At 38.0% G+C, this 17597-nt stretch overlaps 2 protein-coding genes across 9 annotated transcripts; both read left to right on the plus strand.

The window, feature by feature from the left end:
* Nucleotides 1-324: 324 nt before the first annotated feature.
* On the plus strand, nucleotides 325-6699 carry LOC135581318 (serine/threonine-protein kinase PCRK1-like). Of its 5 annotated transcripts, none has more exons than XM_065180058.1 (5): nucleotides 325-715; nucleotides 1485-1879; nucleotides 3205-3465; nucleotides 4738-4860; nucleotides 5858-6699. In XM_065180058.1, exons 2-5 carry the CDS (start codon nucleotides 1502-1504, stop codon nucleotides 6320-6322), a joined length of 1227 nt encoding a protein of 408 aa, XP_065036130.1. In that variant the 5' UTR covers nucleotides 325-715; nucleotides 1485-1501; the 3' UTR covers nucleotides 6323-6699. The 5 variants fall into 5 exon arrangements, with proteins under 5 accessions (XP_065036130.1, XP_065036131.1, XP_065036134.1 ...); XM_065180059.1 differs by having other exon boundaries at nucleotides 325-579; XM_065180062.1 differs by having other exon boundaries at nucleotides 343-579; nucleotides 1434-1879.
* Nucleotides 6700-7232: 533 nt separating this feature from the next.
* On the plus strand, nucleotides 7233-16762 carry LOC103982348 (RNA polymerase sigma factor sigF, chloroplastic-like). 4 transcript variants are annotated; one of them, XM_065180054.1, is made up of 12 exons: nucleotides 7234-7391; nucleotides 7638-7783; nucleotides 8046-8173; nucleotides 8285-8524; nucleotides 8617-8872; nucleotides 8959-9189; nucleotides 9670-9810; nucleotides 10336-10527; nucleotides 11106-12461; nucleotides 16074-16137; nucleotides 16224-16481; nucleotides 16578-16762. In XM_065180054.1, the coding sequence occupies exons 1-9, from the start codon at nucleotides 7307-7309 to the stop codon at nucleotides 11394-11396; spliced, it is 1710 nt and encodes a 569-aa protein (XP_065036126.1). In that variant the 5' UTR covers nucleotides 7234-7306; the 3' UTR covers nucleotides 11397-12461; nucleotides 16074-16137; nucleotides 16224-16481; nucleotides 16578-16762. The 4 variants fall into 4 exon arrangements, with proteins under 4 accessions (XP_065036128.1, XP_065036126.1, XP_065036127.1 ...); XM_065180055.1 differs by having other exon boundaries at nucleotides 8064-8173; XM_065180056.1 differs by having other exon boundaries at nucleotides 7233-7391; nucleotides 7510-8173.
* The last annotated feature ends 835 nt before the right edge of the window (nucleotides 16763-17597 follow it).

Raw genomic sequence — 17597 nt, forward strand, 5'->3', positions numbered from 1 at the left:
CAAATATATGAAACTATTCATCAATTTAATTCAAATAAATGGTTGATCTTTTTAATGAATTCAGCTACCCGTGCCAACAATTAAGCCTGTGAAGCCCACACCCATTAAATCCGTTATAAACTATATTGAAGTGTTTGTAACAGTCCGTTATTCCAACGCTTGTGGTCGCTGCTCTCCTTATGCGGTCCGTTATAAACGCCGGAAAGCGATTTGGGTGTCCGTTATAATCAACCTTCCGTTTGTAGCGGATATCGGGATGCCCACCGAATCTAATCCAAGAATCTTGTCTCCCGTTGCATCGTGATGGCGCGCCCGTTGTTGGTATCGAGTGTCGTCGTCTCACCTTCCTCAACCCTCGGATTTCCCCCCTCGGAAAGGGAAAGGTGAGGTGAGGCATCGCTTGGTGGGTGAGCCGACGCTTAGCTACCGGACACTGACTTCCTTGTCGCCACCAAACTCCCTCCTCTCCTTCATTGTCTTTCATCACGAGTGGCTCGCCCACTGTCCGACGCTCAATACTCTCTCGGCCTCACAAAGTAGCAAAGCTGTCCTCTTCGGCAAGATCGTGAATCCTCTTCGGTTCGTTCCTTGATATTCATGTATTTTGATGTTTCCTCTTTCCCTCTGCTTGTGTACTATATTCTCGCACCTCGTCGATTTGTTCCTCACCGAAAGATTACAGTTCTTGGTCTACGTGATGTGTTTTCTGACGCGGGTTGGTGACGGAATTTATTGATGCTTTTCGTTTCGCTGTTGTTTCGTGGCATAAAGTTCTTTGCTTGTGAATCTCGAAAGTTATGGCAGTTTTGGTGAAAAGGAAACATATGGGTTTTAGATAGATTACTTAATAGAATAGGTTGAGTATATCGTTTGCTGTTCTTGAATTATCTTGATTTAAGGGTACTGCTTTGTTGCCGACCCCCGAATAGTTGGGATGCTGCGGCTTGTTGTTGTTGTTGATGTTATTTGGTTTTCTCTGCACATATTTAGATCAATTGTTTTTTGGTTGGGGTTGATGTAGATAATTCTTTACTCGTTAAAGAAGTTCATCTTTCACGGTAGAGTTTCCAGAAAACAAGTGCGTTCTCACTGTCAGTTCATGTAACTTCTGATTGGGTTGGAGAAGATGATTCTTTCCTGGTCAAGGAAGCAAGTTTTGGGCATTCAGTTAATCATTCCTAGTAGAGCTTCCTGTAATCATGTGTTTTTTTTACATTGTTAGTTCATGTTACTTCTGCCTAAAACGTCGTAGTTATCTAATCTCCCTCAAGGAAAAAGGTTCCTTTTAGTTTTATTGAAAGAATGGGGTAAATGATTTTAGAGGTAAACATTACAGACCTTCTTATGCTGTATTGGTTTTCGATCTTTATGTTTCACTTGGAATTGGTACTTGAAACAGCTTCTTATATGCCTGATCTGTTTTATTGTTACAGAAGTTTATTCTTGTAGATATGAGATTTTATGACCTTGGAATTGCATAACAGAACTTTGGGGCATTTAGATGCGGATGAACTGCTTTCAGTTTTTGAATGGGGAGAAGATGGTGCCCCAGTCTAGGAAGTCTGCCTCAACTAGATCAAATAGCAGTAGATCAACAGATCGTGATAGGAGAGTATCTGAATCTGACTTCAACTCTTCATCAGACATGAGTGATTTTTCGGTAGGAAGGTCCCGGTTCGCTAGCTTGTCCCAGAGACGAAACAATTTCAGAATTTTCACCTTCGAAGAACTGAAACACGCTACACGGAACTTTAGCCGCTCACTAATGATTGGAGAAGGCGGGTTCGGATGTGTTTATAAAGGTATAATCCAGAGTTCCAACGATCCACGTACAACGCTTGATGTTGCAGTAAAACAATTGAGCCGTGGAGGCCTCCAGGCAAGATACTTGCAGTTCTTTTATCTGATATTGCCAAGACTTTTTCCTTTTAATCTGAAATGTTTTTTGGCTGCCATATAATAGTTCTAAAAATTTCGCGGTGTTGTTGGTGTTGCTTTAGGAAATCACATTTGTTGGGCATCTACAAGATCTGCAATGCGTGTGGTTTATATCAAAAATATCAACTTCCTGATTAAACAATTTACTTTTGTTGGAAGCAAATTTGTGTTTAATGCAAGCTAGATACCATTGTAATATTGAGAAAAAATGAATCGTGATAAGGATAAATGCATTACTACCAGTAACTTCGGCCTAAACATTGATGTGTCGATTGTTATTCTAATTCAGCAGTAAGATTGATGGTTATACCTCGATTGATCTCACACTGGATGTGGGATAATGTTGCAATGTTTTATAAGAATAAATGTATCACTATTGGTAACTTCAGCCTAAATATTTGGACTATGTGGTTGCAGGATCATCATGTTGATGTGTCAAGTAGGCATGTTGGTTTGGAATTTGGATCATGAAAATTGATATCAGAATATGGTGTGTGGATCCCAGTGTAATTGATAAGACAAGGTAGCGACACATGTCCTAATGCCACTATTGGGTTGGTCAACACATGCTGCATACTAGAGCGTGAGAACACTCTATGTACAGGGCTTGGTATATCGGGCTAGAGAGATTTACTAACATTAACTTGAGTTTAAGCATTTTGGGCCATTTGATTCCAAAATCATTGAATTAGTATGCTGACATAAATGCTTCAGTACTAACACTCATTAAGATCAACACCTTGTGTGAAGTAAAGTGAATAGTAGCACTGTAAAATTTATGAGAAAAAAGGGTCATGTGTACAATTTCTTCCCAAGGCCACCTCATGTCATGGCTGTTGTTGTTGTTGTCTGTATTATTTTGTCATGAAATGGGTTCGACAAATGCAAACTTGTTAAATATTCCCATAGGTTAATATGTCCCATAACATCCCCTTGTGGGAGAAAGACAGAAGTTTCGGTTGTAGGGGGACTAACCAATGATTACGGCAATCTAGAGTATGTGCAAGGGTATACTGGGGAAGCTGTCTATTTAATTTAGAAGCTTCCTTGAGAATTATACTTATCTTTATGAATTTTTGCATGGTTAGAACACTGTTTTTGATGACTTAATTTAAGCATGGTCTGAAATACCTCTTTTTTTTTTTTGGATCTAATGTATCTTATTCTTACCTTGTGAATCCCATCCTTATTTTTTAGATCCATGTCATTGCTGGTAATTACCTAAAAGAAACAACTAGCTACTGATGATATCATATTGCTTTTCAGGGACACAAGGAATGGTTAACTGAAGTGGATGTTCTTGGGGTGGTTGAACATCCAAATCTTGTAAAACTAATTGGCTACTGTGCTGAAAATGATGAAAGAGGAATTCAACGACTTCTCATTTATGAGTTTATGCCTAACAGAAGTGTGGAAGATCATTTATCAATTCGCTCCATCACAACTCTATCGTGGCCCATTAGACTTAAAATAGCACTTGATGCTGCTAATGGCTTGACATACTTGCACGAAGGAGGAGAATTTCAGGTGCTCTTCTTTCTCCTCATTCCATCTCTCATTTCTGCAATTTAACTGCAAACTGATATGCAGCTTCTTAGTGGTATAGCAAAATGGCACATCTTACTATATTCTTATTATTTGAAGTGGCTTTGAACAAGTTTTTAGGGCTTTGACAAAAGAAATGTGAAAGGTTTGTAGGTAGTAATACATATAAAATCACTGTTTCAAAGATTGCTTACAACATACTCTCCAAATAAAGCTTTCATGTCAAAAAGTACATCATGGGCGATGCTGCAATATTTTAGAATAGTAATAGATATACATGTCAAATGCTTCCATTTACATTTCTGATGCTTAAACATGTTTACAACATTTCATTGCCCAAAAGATCACATTATTGTCATCTTATTGCAATGAAGCTGAACATGAAAAAGAGCGATAATATTAATTCATTGTTGCAACAAAATGCAACATGGGGGCAATGATGAATTCACTAGAACCATAAGAGATAGCAGATGGAGAATTGAATTATGAAAATTAAGGAATTGACATTAGGATTTTGAAGTAGAAGCATAATCTGGGAAATATACCATACACCTGTTATTACCTTTGGAAGTACATATAAACACTAAATTACATATATATGTATTTATAAGTGTGCATGCCTGCCTGCCTTCTGTACAGAAATTGGTAAGGACATGTATGTGTGCAAACTTCTCAATCATGGCTAGCTTCATGTTAAGTGAGGAATATGCAAGCAGTAAAGTCAAAACTTCCATTCTTTAAAGAGCATCATTGAAGTGCATTGTTGGAAGACTTCATATCAATATAACTCTATGGGTTCTCTGTCTGTGTGATGTTGTGATTGTCACTGGAGGATATATATATTTTTCATTTGCATTTTCTCTACAAATACTCATGTAGATTTGTCTTCTGAGAATTCTGAGGAACTGTCTTTATAATACTTCAGCAAATGCAATAAATAAATGGTTAGCAGCAATTCTTTATTAGTCAGGGCACCAAAAGTAACAGTCATATCCTTGATCTTATATACTGTAAATTTATAAAGCAAGTTTCTTCCTTGCATTTACCTCACCGTAGTTTATTTCTTATGCCTATACAAATATAGTGACCCAAAGTCCAACATGTTTGTTACTTGTTTAGTACAAGCCACTGAAGAAGAAACATCAATTTTTGGTATTCATTTGGTTATGTCTAGCTTACCATTGTCATTTGTTACTAAAGAAGATACTCATTGCCCCTACAACACTTGCTTAATACTGAATTCATGATGTACAGATAATTTTTCGAGATCTAAAGACATCTAACATCCTCTTGGATGCACACTGGAATGCAAAATTATCTGACTTTGGTTTGGCTAGACAAGGACCAACAGATGGGTTAAGTCATGTTTCAACAGCGGTATGCACAATTTCATTACATTTAGATAACTTGTCATTGTAGTATATCTTGTACAATGTTAACATTAAGATCTTGCTTCTTGAACTTTTCATCCCAGTTTTGTTGAGCTTTCACAGTTGCCATCTAAGGCTTTTTATGTGATTATTTCTGCATTTGTTCAGATATTTAAGGAAGTTTTAGCAAGATCTCAATCAAGATAGTTTACAGGGGAAGGGCACCTGATCCTAGTCGACGACCACTTTTCATATGTTCATGATGAAACATGAACAATGAGTTTAAATCTACGAAACATTTTTCTTTGTTAGCGGCTCAAGGCCCACATTTTATTACCCTTTATATCATATTTAGAGTACCAGATTTCAGGAGAAATGAGAGTTGTAGGAAGTCCAAAAAGAGGGCTGAAAGAATGGCCTAGAGAAATGGCTTATTGAAATAGTCTTGCAACAAGAATGGAGCATTTGGGAAATGCTCCACCAGGATATTCTGCAAGCATGGCTATTACTGCATACCTGTTCCTTTGTGGATGATGTGTTGTCCACAGTGAAATGCTGAACAAAACTTGGCACTAGATTGTCTGATTCTTTCCTTTGTCGTTTCCAAGTTGTGCACAACTGAAGTGTCAATTAACATGTCAAAAAACTTTGTAAACCTAGGGGTAAGGATTTGACTTGCCCAGGATGGCCATGATTGACCTATTTGGAGGAAATAACTTGATTCGTGTCGAGTGGTGGTTGTATGGACTTGCAAAAGTTGGACATCAGGACACAGGCATAATCTAATGGTTTGTTTCATGGAGATTAAAACATCTGCATTAAAAAACTGAGGATAAAATTTTGGATATGTTTCATTTAATTCATATTTCAATGTTAATAATGTCCACTTATGAAGTTTTTATTGGTAGTGAGTGCTCTATCAGGGTTTTAATTATGCATGATTGCTTCCCTCTATTGACGGTTCTTCAGATTTAATCTGATTCTCTCGAACATAAACGGAACAGATTGTTGGAACTATGGGATATGCAGCACCAGAGTACATACAAACTGGACGCCTTACAGCCAAGAGTGATATCTGGAGCTACGGTGTTGTTCTTTATGAGCTAATCACTGGCCGTCAACCAATGGACAGGAACCGTCCGAGAAAAGAGCAGAAGCTATTGGAGTGGGTCAAACCATACACATCCGATGCCAAGAAGTTTCACTTGATCATAGATCCAAAGATAGACGATAATTACTGTTTAAAACAGGCGATGGAATTGTCTGCAGTTGCAAACAAGTGTCTAATGCGAAGCCCAAAGTTGAGGCCAAAGATGAGCGATGTGTTAGGGATGGTGCAAAGGATTGTATGTACAGAAAATGGAACCCTCCGGCATCCTTTGAGTCATTTTCCCGAGGAAAGAAGTTGTCGAGAACGAGAAGGAAGAGGAATGGACTTGAAGACTAGGATTAGTGATCTGAAGGTATAATAAGTGAAATGGTTGTGCCATGGCATGGATGGCCAATAAGGCTCTTAGGATCATAAAGACAGTAGGTTAATGAGTACCACATGCTTGAAAGCGGGAATAGCTAGTTATACCAATGCATTCCTGCGGGGCATGGATGATGATTCTGATACTTGAAAGATTGGTGATTTGTAGCAACAAGACAACGCAAATACGATGCGCGTCTAGGTTTGTATTCGATTTTATGTTTTGTATGACGGTGTGGCAATAAATATTTCTGCGGCTGTGTAAATGCAGAATTCACAAACTGGCTGTGGATTTATGTTTTGGGGAAAAAGATGATCCCTATTTATCATTTCCAAAAATTACAAACGAATTAGTATCTACTACTGTGTTTGATATGATCCAGTCTAAACTCTGCTATTGCAATCTTGTGATTCTCTAGTCATATTGAAACTGAAATATCTGTATCATAATTCAATCGTCAGTCTGATTATAATATGCACTGATGGATTTGGTTCTTTGGACAATATATGCAGCAAATGTGAGACTGCTTCTTTCAGGCTTGCTGATTGTGTCAGTACATTCGAAGCCTTCTTGGCTTGGATGAAGAAATATATGTATATATACATATATTTATACCTATACATATATATACGTATGTATGTATACACATGTAGACGTATATAATTTACATGGTGTAATAACACTTTGGCTCGGTGGATGTTGTCGTGCATATGCCATCGCTCGACGTTTATTGGATATAAGCGATGATGTCATCATCCATCGAACGTGAGATTGGGGTTCGTCTTCGAGATCCAGCTTATCAGAGACATCCAATGGGAAGCCGCCATGTGTGTAGCAAATCGATCCACGAAATCCGACCGTCGCCGTCCTCAGATCTTGCAAGAGGACATTATTGTAATTAGATGCTTCGACTTTCTTCCCACATTCCCACACACACACACACAGCGCAAGAAACCCTTTCGAGTTCGAATCAAGGAGAAGATGGAAGCTGGTACGAGGCTCCTTTCTCCATCACCTCCGCCCAAGCAAGCAAGAACATACATTAGGAATCCTTCCTTCGGTTCAGGTTCGCAGCTGTTCCTTCTTCTTTTTGCTACTCTGTACTCATGTCTTGGATTCAAATCCTGTTTCTTGTGTCCTTGTGCAGTTTGTTCTCTACGCATGCTTATTTACTTAATCTACAGGCATTATCACATGGTGATCGTATTTTGAGTTGCTTCTGAGAGTGTGAAATCTACAGGCCGCTGTTTGCTTTAGGCAAATTTGGAGAACATTATCATCTTTCCAGACTCATTGTCTAATTGTGATGCAGTTGCGAGGCTACATGATCAAGCTGTTCGGGCAATTAGATCTGTGCCTGCTGCATTGGTTGTGCGTCCTGTTTCGGCATCAACTCTTTCAAAGGACCAACAGGATGATCGTAGAGCTAGTTTTAACAAGGATGAAAATAGAGCAACAGTGATCATCTTTTACCCTTTTGGATCTCTATGCATTTTTTGCTTCTGCCTTTTCTGAGAATTTGTTATATGCCTTTTCTATAACAACTTTGCTATCTGTCATAGTTCGCAATCTTTAGAAGACTACTGTCAATTAGAATTTTGGCAGATCTTTTTTGACAAGTATAAGCTATGCTTTATAAATAAACTGTGAATAGCATGCATTTGTATATTAATGCTATTCATTTGTATATATGAAATGCTATTCATTTGTATATATGAAGGCAACACTGTTTAAACAGCTAACGGATGTTGGAAGTTCAGATAACAAAGTGAAGGAAGAGTATGATTTTGACCGACATCAGAGAGGATCTGAAGACCAATTGCTTTATCGTTCGGGTTTGTTGGATCCGTAAGAGAATCTTGGTTCACTCTTGTTGATGTGATCAGTTACTTGTGAACCGATTTCTCAATACTGATATCCTAATAACAAACTTTTCTTTTTTAATCTTTTACAACTTAGATTCCCATCTTTCCACTGCAAGGAAAAATCCCTATTAGCGATATCCATCGAACAAGAAGACAGTGCTAAGTCTATAGGTCAAAATAAGAGAATGCAGTCCGCTAATGGTACAAATTTCATGACACCGGTGGATGTTCTCGCCCTTGCTACAAGAGCTACGATGGCCTCAAGAGAAGCCACATCACTGGCAGAAAAATCAAATATTTTAGCAGCACAGTTTCTTGAATCTCATTCTTCTCGGTTTGTTCTCAAGATCTGAGCTCTGTTTTATGACTAAAAGTGAATTGGATTATATATGATCTTATTTAGATTTTAACAAGACTCCTTGTCAGCTTAAATTATGATGGATCAACCATGGAAACTGTGATCGAAGAAAAAATGAACGTCAGATCGAAACGATTGTTGAAGAGGCAGTCCAAGAAACTCAAAAGTTTCATCCTCGGAGATACTAGATCAGCAGCTGAAATTAACAAGAAGATAAATAGAAGTCTTGATTCAAATGACCCCCTTAGATCATTTTTATGGGGTCCTGAGACAAAGCAGCTGCTAACTGTTAAAGAAGAAAAGGACTTATTCGTCCAGATACAGGCATCTCTTGCTCTAAACCTTTGTTGAAAGCTTTACGTTTTTTTCATATGTTTGCTGAGATTATTGTGTTGCTTCCTGTGGCGTAGGATCTTATGAGATTGGAAGAAGTTCAACAGAGACTTCAGGTACAGCTTAATCATGAACCAACATTGGCTGAGTGGGCTCAGTCTGTTGGAATGAGTTGTGATGTCCTGCGGTCCTTGATTTCTTCTGGGCGACGCAGCCGGGACAAGATGATCTATGCTAATTTCCGTCTTGTGGTGCATTTGGCTAGACGGTATGAAGGGAAGGGCCTCGAGTTTCAGGATCTACTGCAGGTTGACTGCACTTCCATATATTTATATGCTTATTAACAAAAAATTCTTACTTCTTTGGCTTATAAATTTTGATCGTCTGTGAGTTACTTCTCTGTGCCAAACAATTGCAATTTTAAATCTTTGGAAATTAATTATTGTTTCTTATTTCATGGATATTCTACAGGAAAAACAGTCAAACACAAGAAAATTTGCTTCATGAAACTACAAACAAAATACTAAATAGTGGAGGAAAAAGAGATTTGATGTTAAGCTTGCAGAAGTGATGGGGAGAGACACCATTGTGATTGGAGGGGAGAAAAAAATTCGAACTTTGTTACAAAGGGATACTGAAAATTTTGTGATACTTCTGCAGAAGATGATATTAAATTATGTGTTCTTAGGGAACTTCATTGCTTGGAACTGCAGAATCATTTTGAAATTGTTTCTATATTTGCACGCTGGGATGCTTCCTTCAACTATCAACGATTATTGTTATTGTAGGAGGGAAGCAGGGGGCTGATGAAGAGCTTAGAGAAGTTCAAGCCCAATGCTGGCTGCAGGTTTCCGACTTATTCTTATTGGTGGATAAGACAATCAATTAGGAAGGCCATATTTCAGAATTCACGAATCATTCGTCTTCCGGTATGATATTTGGTTTGCCTAATCAGCTTTCTTCTTGCTTGAGGAAACTCAGCTTTTTGCTGAAGTTGCAAACGCTTGAGAGATTTTACCTTTTAGCTTCACATCTGTCCGAGCTTTTCTTTTTTAATGAAAAGGAAGATTCTATTTCAGAAGACTCAGCTCCATCATAGGATGAACCATTAATATGAGTCAATTATTTGGATTAGTTCACCAGTGGAATTAATCCACCCAATAAAACAAGTTTCTCCAGTCGCCATTGCTAAAAATGAATCACACATCTGTTACAAAGCTCATTGCTTTGAGTTCAATGAATCTGGTGATTCCGAATCATAGGATTGGTCAATGTCACAGCGGATGAATCAAAATTTTCCATCTATGTCACTTTGAGTTAGTCTTATCTATAATGACTAATGAATCCAGAATTTTCAATTGGAACTAAACTAATTCTGTCAATTAGTTTGCCATTAGAATTTGATACCTTGTCAATGTTGTGATCCGTTTATGTTTCATATGCTACACATGCAGGATAACATTTATGCATTTCTAAAGGAGATAAAGTATGCGAGGAGACTGTGCATTCAAGAAGGCCGGCTCCCAACAAATGAAGAGATCGCAAAGCGGGTTGGCATCACAGTTAAGAAATTGGAAAAACTGCTCCTATACTTTAGAGATCCAGTATCAATTCAGGAACATGCTTGGCAGAATGTCACTTTTCAAGTAAGTTCATCAACCATTCAGTAAGGTCTGTGTTAACTAATTGCAAGCAAGAGAAATATATCTTTATCATTTTTAACATCTATTCACATACTTAGCAGTGGTGTTAAATGCAGCTACTCGGTGTTGGCTTTACAACATGTTGATAGTCATTCTAAGAAGAAGTTAACCTTCCAATGCATGTGTTTTTCCATATCATTTCATACGATTCAATCCAATAGATAGCCCCCTATCTCCTTATCTATAAGGAGCAGATCCCATTCCTCGCTATCCTCTAATTAAGCAATTCCTATTCTAAATCAGTTTGATGGAGTTGGTTTAACATAGCTCATGGATTGATAATTCCAGAAAAGCAACTATTATCCATCTACTGCTCTCAATTTCAAAGCAATGAATAATGGTTTTCTTCTCTCATTTGGTGTTAAAACCATTACACGTAAAAAGCTGTCAGTGAACTTTTTTCTTGCTTGCACGCATTCAGAGACATGGCTTTGGTTTTTTTATGAGATGAACGTCAAACTAATATGTTTTTTAATTAAATCTTATGGTGTATAGTTTTCCATGAATATTGATACTATCAGGAGATCACAGCAGACCCTGGGGTTGAGATTCCTGATCTTATCGTCGCGAAGCAGCTGATGAGACAGCATGTTCGCGACATTCTAAAGACCTTGAAGCCGAAGGAGAGGAAGATAATTCAGTACCGGTTTGGAATGCATGAGAACAAGAAGAAGACTCTAAGCGAGATTGGCGATATATATGGCCTGTCGAATGAAAGGATACGACAGCTCGAGAGCCGAGCTCTGAACAAGCTGAAAGAGTGGTGCCTTACAACTCAAGGTCTAAAGGCGTACCGAGACTTGATCGTCTGATCCTACCCATCTTCAACTTCCATACCCAGTCATCAAATTTACCTCCTTTACTGTATTTTGTCTGTCATCTGCTCCAATCCATCACATGTCTATAATCTACTGTACATAATGAGGAAGTCATGAATAGCTTTTAAGCTCATCATTTGCCTACGTTACTACCTATTGCCTCTGGTTGCTGTCTTTCAGCAGAGGAACAGATCTTGTGCGGTGATATGAATCTTCTAAGTAATTAATAGTGACAAAGAAAGCAAAATGTTTGAGAACTAATCAAGAACAGATGACTGGGAAGAAACATAGAGGGGAAAGATGGATTGGTCGTGACAGCAGCTATAGATTCAAGCATCATCAGGAGTCTCATTTGCAGCATCCTAAGCTGCACTGGCAAACATAGACTCTTCAAATCACATCCTGGAATACGGAAAGAAGTGAGAAGAAACAATAAGGATGACCTTTCCCTGGTCTTGTTTCTGAGCGCAGGAGCAACAGCAGCAACTAAACATTGGCATGAGCAAGATCAAACTCTGATGCAACTCCAGTGGGACAGAGAAGCAGAATGGAGAGCCTTCCATCTGAAGCAAGTCACACCGCTTCACCGTGCTGCGGCAACCGAGTCACCGTGCTGCGATGGATGGAAGCATTTGGGTTTCGACGCGCTGTAACCGAGTTTGAGATGGACTCAGTCGGGTAGGCCGATACGAACCTGAACCGGGTTCAATTCGAGTTCGAATGATTAGGTAATTAGCAGCGCTTTATACGTGGAGAAATGGACCGATACGTTATCCCAAGGAGAAGAATAGTATATCCCGGTTCAGGTCACGCATACGAGGACGGGATCCGTTATCTCAACTCTGTCAGGGTTATAACCCCGAAACGGCGTTCCGTTTTCTTTGTGATACTCGCGGATCACCGATTCTGTTTGTTGGTTTTATATCCTCCTCTCCCCCGTGCCCTAATCCGAAGGAGAAAGGTCACAACCGGGTATCTTCCACAAGCCATCCACGGCCACCGGATACCCTGAGGCAGAAGATTCGACGCCCTCGCCCACGGCCGGCCGACACAGCGACGGTATATCTTCTTCCTCTCCCAGTTTTTCCTTCTTGTACTGTTTCCGATCGGCCCCGCTTTCTTGGTATCTCCGACCCTCCTCCCTTTCGAATCACTTCTCCCTTCGGCCTTTCACCTGCGTCCTTCCAGATCGAGGGCAGATTTCGATGGAAAATGGTGGGCGGTGGGATCCGTTTAGATTGTTCAGTTGTGGTTGATTGTATGGCGGTTGTACCAGTGTTTGCTTTCACAAGTGATCGATATCTCTATCTCTAATGTTGCATGCCTAATTCTTCGATTGGCGATCGTTCGTTCCAGATTTTTCAGTTGGCATCGTTTTGTTCGTTGTATTCGTGCAATTTTGGGCATGATTTGGTTATTAACGATTCTTAGATAAGATGCATTTTGTGATCGCTGTGAAATACATCGTTCTAAGTAGTAGTTAATTTAATTTATGACGTGAAGGTCGATATTCAACAAATAATCATGTTAGAAATAGCTATCACTGTTTTCTCACTTCACCTATGCATCCCGTGTCTGTGCTTTGAAACTTCTTTTAGTTTGTCTGACATAATGATCGATAACCATGTGTTTCAAACCGTGGATATAATTGATCTAAATACCTTAATTACAGTTTATTTTGGGTGTTTGCAACAGAGCTTACAAGAAGATATCTGAGTTTATTTTGCCATAGATGTTTCTATAATTATCATTTTGATTATCTAACTGATTGAATAGGTTTATTTCTTGGCAATTTTTTTCTTAGTTTACAGTTTTATTTATTTCAAACTATGACAACCTGGCATCCCTCATGATATTCAAATTTCAACTTGGTCATATTGCTTCCTGTACTTTTCCTCAGATTATGTTTTGTGGTTGTGAATCTTCATAGCTATCCCATATTTCTTTTGGTTCTTTTAGACTTGTGAGATGCTTCTCGATAGGTTACTTAATGGTCGTTGTATTTGCTGTAATGAAAATTCTTATAATTGTTGGAGTAGGCAGTGCCTAGGAAGTGACAAACTGGATCCTCTATCTTGATCATTTTGCCTATTGATGTATAATAGAACTGAGTTGCAATTTCTCTTTATCCGGGTCCCATTAAAGTTCTTTGATCTATACTTGTTTATTTTATTATGACCATAATTAAAATTTGTATGATTCACTGTTGTTCTTAACATGACATTGAGAACTTTTACAGTTATTATTGTCTTGAAAATGCATGCTTCTTTGGTTTCAACTAGTCTTGTGACTTCAACCTGTAATTGTTGGCTTAGAGTTCTCTTTTCCTATATCCTTTGCAATGATGTTCTTTTTTTGAGCTTAAGCCATCATTATTTTGCTTTTGTAGTGTTATCAGATTTCATAATTAGTTATAGATCTAGCACACATATCGAGTTAATCTACAATGTGAACTGACCAATACTGATGATGGCTTCAATATCAACCCTGATTTACATTGACAACAATAGTCCAGTGTTAGGAAAGCCACATTTATGCAAATAAAGAATGATTAAGATTTGGTGTAGGTAGAGCAAGAGGGAATCATTAGCTGTAGCTTTTGGAATAGTATTGTGAACAGAAGTCTTTCAACTGAAGATATAGGACCTAAAATCTTCTGTTTTCAATTCCTTATCTCTTATACCCATGCCTTCATTCTTGTCCTGTCATATCTAGTTATTAGCTCTCATTTTTATTATTTAATATTTTAATGTTACTTATTACTTGTCTTTAGAATTGATTTTTGAATGGCTATATAGAAAGTTCTCCTTTCATATTGTGCCACATATGGTGCAATGCCTTTTTCTAAGGCTATTAATAGAATGCTATGAATCTGTGAGGATGATTGAAGTGGATAAAATAATTATTTTTGAACTGATTGATGTACAAAGAGGATAGGATCTATTTCAAAGCCGTTAGCATCTTCTGATGAGGAAATAGTTCAGGTGCTGCATTAGAGGTGTTGTCTCTCTCTTTTTCACATAGAAATGGTTCCAGGCATCCATGAAATGTAGTTCTTATGTTATGTCTCTATAAATTACTAGCTTTACTATGGATTCAGAATGTGGAAATTATTGAACCATTATTGTCTTAATCTGAGTTTTCTGTCACCAATGTGATGCTTGATTGTGGAGCTCAAGCCTCTGTTATTCAAGGTAGACTTCTGAGTTGTGGTTATTGATGAGATGCTGGAGTAAATCCACTGGTTACAAGTGATGTCTCTTGGACCAAATTGTTCCAGATTTCTAATGCAACCTATACTTGATCAAACACGATAATCCAATGGTAAAATTGCCTTCATATGTGATCTTTATATCCGGTCCAAGTTGAATTATATCCGGCCTTCTAAAGAATTTACCTTCTCGTTTGATATTTTAATTAAAAATAAAAAGGTCCTTTAGCGCATAAGGTTTCCACCGATACTATGTCTAAGGAGAGTCAATGCACACACCACCTTATCCTTGTAAGTAGAGAGGCTGTTTCTGCATCTGAAACCTTGGTCACCTATATTTCAAAAGCAACCTTATTGTGACACTAACACGCACCTTGTTATACAAATTAAATGATGAGAAATTCATTTACTTGCATTACCTAAACTTTGTCTAATAAAGCTTGCCAATAATTTTATAGTCTTATATGTGCATTGTCCATATCAGAGGGTTGTTGCAGTATTTTTTTTGTTGCATTGATAACAAAGAAACCAAGACCTTTGGTGACAATTCTATTATATGGGATGTTTGCATATATGCATTTCGGTGGTTCTCCCTCTGTCATCAAAAGTAATTTAGTTATTCATTACTAGGTTATTATTCTGTCTTTTATTTAAAATTTTTTAATTCTATGTATGCCAAAATTTAGACCCAGCCGATTTTTCTATGTTGGCATTTAATTTGGACTTGGAAATGACCGGGCAATACATTTAATTTGGACCGGGAAATGACCCAGTCTGGGTCCAGAACAAGGTTGTTGACTTGACAATCTCGGAAAAAGATGGATGTTGGATGAACAATACCTTGTTGGTTCCATGAGCTCATACTGTAGTTAACACTTTTGTCTGCCTTGATAAATAATCATCATTTCCAGTTTCTTCAATAAATTATCTTTTCTACAATTGATTTTGTTAATCTGAACTTGGCTGGAACTCAGAACAGTCCCTTCGGTGGTGAAGACAGTTTTTAAAGCATAAAGGCTCCATTTCAGCTAAATTCTATGATCAAATTAGTTATGATTGGGGAAAGCTTTGGTAATAATGTTCTTGAAGCATGATATACTCATGACACTAAGATGCCGATTATATATATGTGTACATTGGTTTATTAGTTGTTTTTTGCATTGCTCTGGTGTTATTTGTCTTTTGATCTTGGGCTTCCACAGAAATGAGATTTACCATTTATTTAAAATCTGAAAATGCTGATTAGATCTGGTCATTCTTAGCTTCTGATTGGTATCAAATTCTATTTCATTGGTCACAACCATCTCAAACTTGACCTTATGACATATTTTCTCTTTAAATTTTGTGCTAAAACTGGATGCTTATTTTCGTTTTCATCATGAAAAATTCTGTAGTGCACCAAAGGATTTTCTTTGCTTATTTTTTATCTTGATCAACATGATGATTTGGTATTCTTACAGGCTTACTACCATCACTGTAAGTCAGTTTTCCTGAATCATGGATCGCCCAAATGGAAATGATCATGTAGGTGCCGATTCTTAGCTCAATTATTCTTTGATAAACTTTTTTTGCATTTTCAACAGAAAGTTCATGTTGCAGGAAGGAGTCAGCGTCGTAGGTTTCGAAGTTCCAAGATCACCCGATTCAAGCTACAACAACCCTGTAGCAGGAAATGAAGACGAAGCCCGAGAGCCTCCACTTGTCCCTGCCCATCTGCACCACACCTCGCTGAACTACCCACCCAGCCAAGACGATCCAAGTAGTATCTCAGTTCCCCAAAACGTGATTCTTAATCACCTCTACATTGAGAACCGGGATGGCCCAAGATCTGTTGTAGCTATGGGAATTACCCACCGTTTCCGATCGAAGTATGTGACCGTTGTGCTTTATAAGCCGGTTCAGCGAAGGTGAACATGACAAATTGACCATTTATTTCTTTTTCTGGCTATTGGGTGAATATTCAGGAAAAGCTGACTGCTGTGGCTGTGACCAACCGACCAAGTAAAATCCCACCTCACTGACTGCTCATCTACGTAAAATTGAACTTAATTCTCTCCATTCATCTTCCTAGGTTTGTCTTCTTATATGGGGTTTTTTCTGTATGTTACTGTGGCGGTTGGTCTGCTATTGAAGTCACTTTATTATTGCATTCTTCATCCTGTTACTTGTGTGGCCCTGTGTAATTTTGTCTTCTCAATCTGTGATGCCATGCCATGCGTTTTTGTTTTCGTAACTAGTGCTGATGAACTCAGAGAGATGTGGCTTTTTGTCCAGATTCAGATTTTAAACGGGTCAGATGATAATAAACTATCAATTTTCTGTAAAATTTCAAGTGATGCAAAAGTCTGCGGTTTGCAAGTGAACAGGTTAAAAGACAAACAGGACTGATGGACTCGGTGAAACAAGTTTGGCTTATTCCAGTTTTCCAATAGCTTGATCTGGGTTAGGTTTGGGAACTTGGGAGGGAATTTGTACATGTACTAACTAATCAAGTAAAATTTCAGTGCATCTTGTTTCAATTTCGACCCAATTTTACTTACTTAAAAATGATAGTTTTTAATTTTATCTTTTTTGGAAGAGATTTTTCTACCCAATTTTACTTAAAAATGATGGCTTCTAATTTTATCTTTTATCTTTTCCGGAAGAGGTTTTACAGCGCCTTGCGTTGGCATTTGTTCATCGTTAACTTTGAAAATGTTATATATATATATATATATATATATATAATCTTGATTTTAGTATCATCTCACATTTTTTTTTTAACCGTCGTTTTTCAATTTGAAACCATTTGCAGCATAGGCACCATATCCAACTAACTATATGCTTCTACGTTACACTTGCACACAGACTTAGATTTCTATCTCATTTTCCCACTCATTTATTACTCAATCCCACAACTTCCTAACTTACGGCTTCATTTATTCGTCCTGATCATGAATTTGGGAAGCAACACACATCGACGTAGACCGACCCGAATATTCACG

This window comes from Musa acuminata, chromosome BXJ1-4 (assembly GCF_036884655.1).
Source record: "Musa acuminata AAA Group cultivar baxijiao chromosome BXJ1-4, Cavendish_Baxijiao_AAA, whole genome shotgun sequence".
Lineage (NCBI taxonomy): Eukaryota > Viridiplantae > Streptophyta > Magnoliopsida > Zingiberales > Musaceae > Musa > Musa acuminata.

Coding starts and splice junctions, on each gene's coding strand:
- LOC135581318 (XM_065180058.1), top strand. CDS start 1,502: ATGCGGATGAACTGCTTTCAGTTTTTGAATGGGGAGAAGATGGTGCCC. Junction 1,880..3,204: donor TGAGCCGTGGAGGCCTCCAG/GCAAGATACTTG, acceptor ATTGCTTTTCAG/GGACACAAGGAATGGTTAAC. Junction 3,466..4,737: donor ACGAAGGAGGAGAATTTCAG/GTGCTCTTCTTT, acceptor CATGATGTACAG/ATAATTTTTCGAGATCTAAA.
- LOC103982348 (XM_065180054.1), top strand. CDS start 7,307: ATGGAAGCTGGTACGAGGCTCCTTTCTCCATCACCTCCGCCCAAGCAA. Junction 7,784..8,045: donor AGGATGAAAATAGAGCAACA/GTGATCATCTTT, acceptor GTATATATGAAG/GCAACACTGTTTAAACAGCT. Junction 9,190..9,669: donor AGTTTCAGGATCTACTGCAG/GTTGACTGCACT, acceptor TTGTTATTGTAG/GAGGGAAGCAGGGGGCTGAT.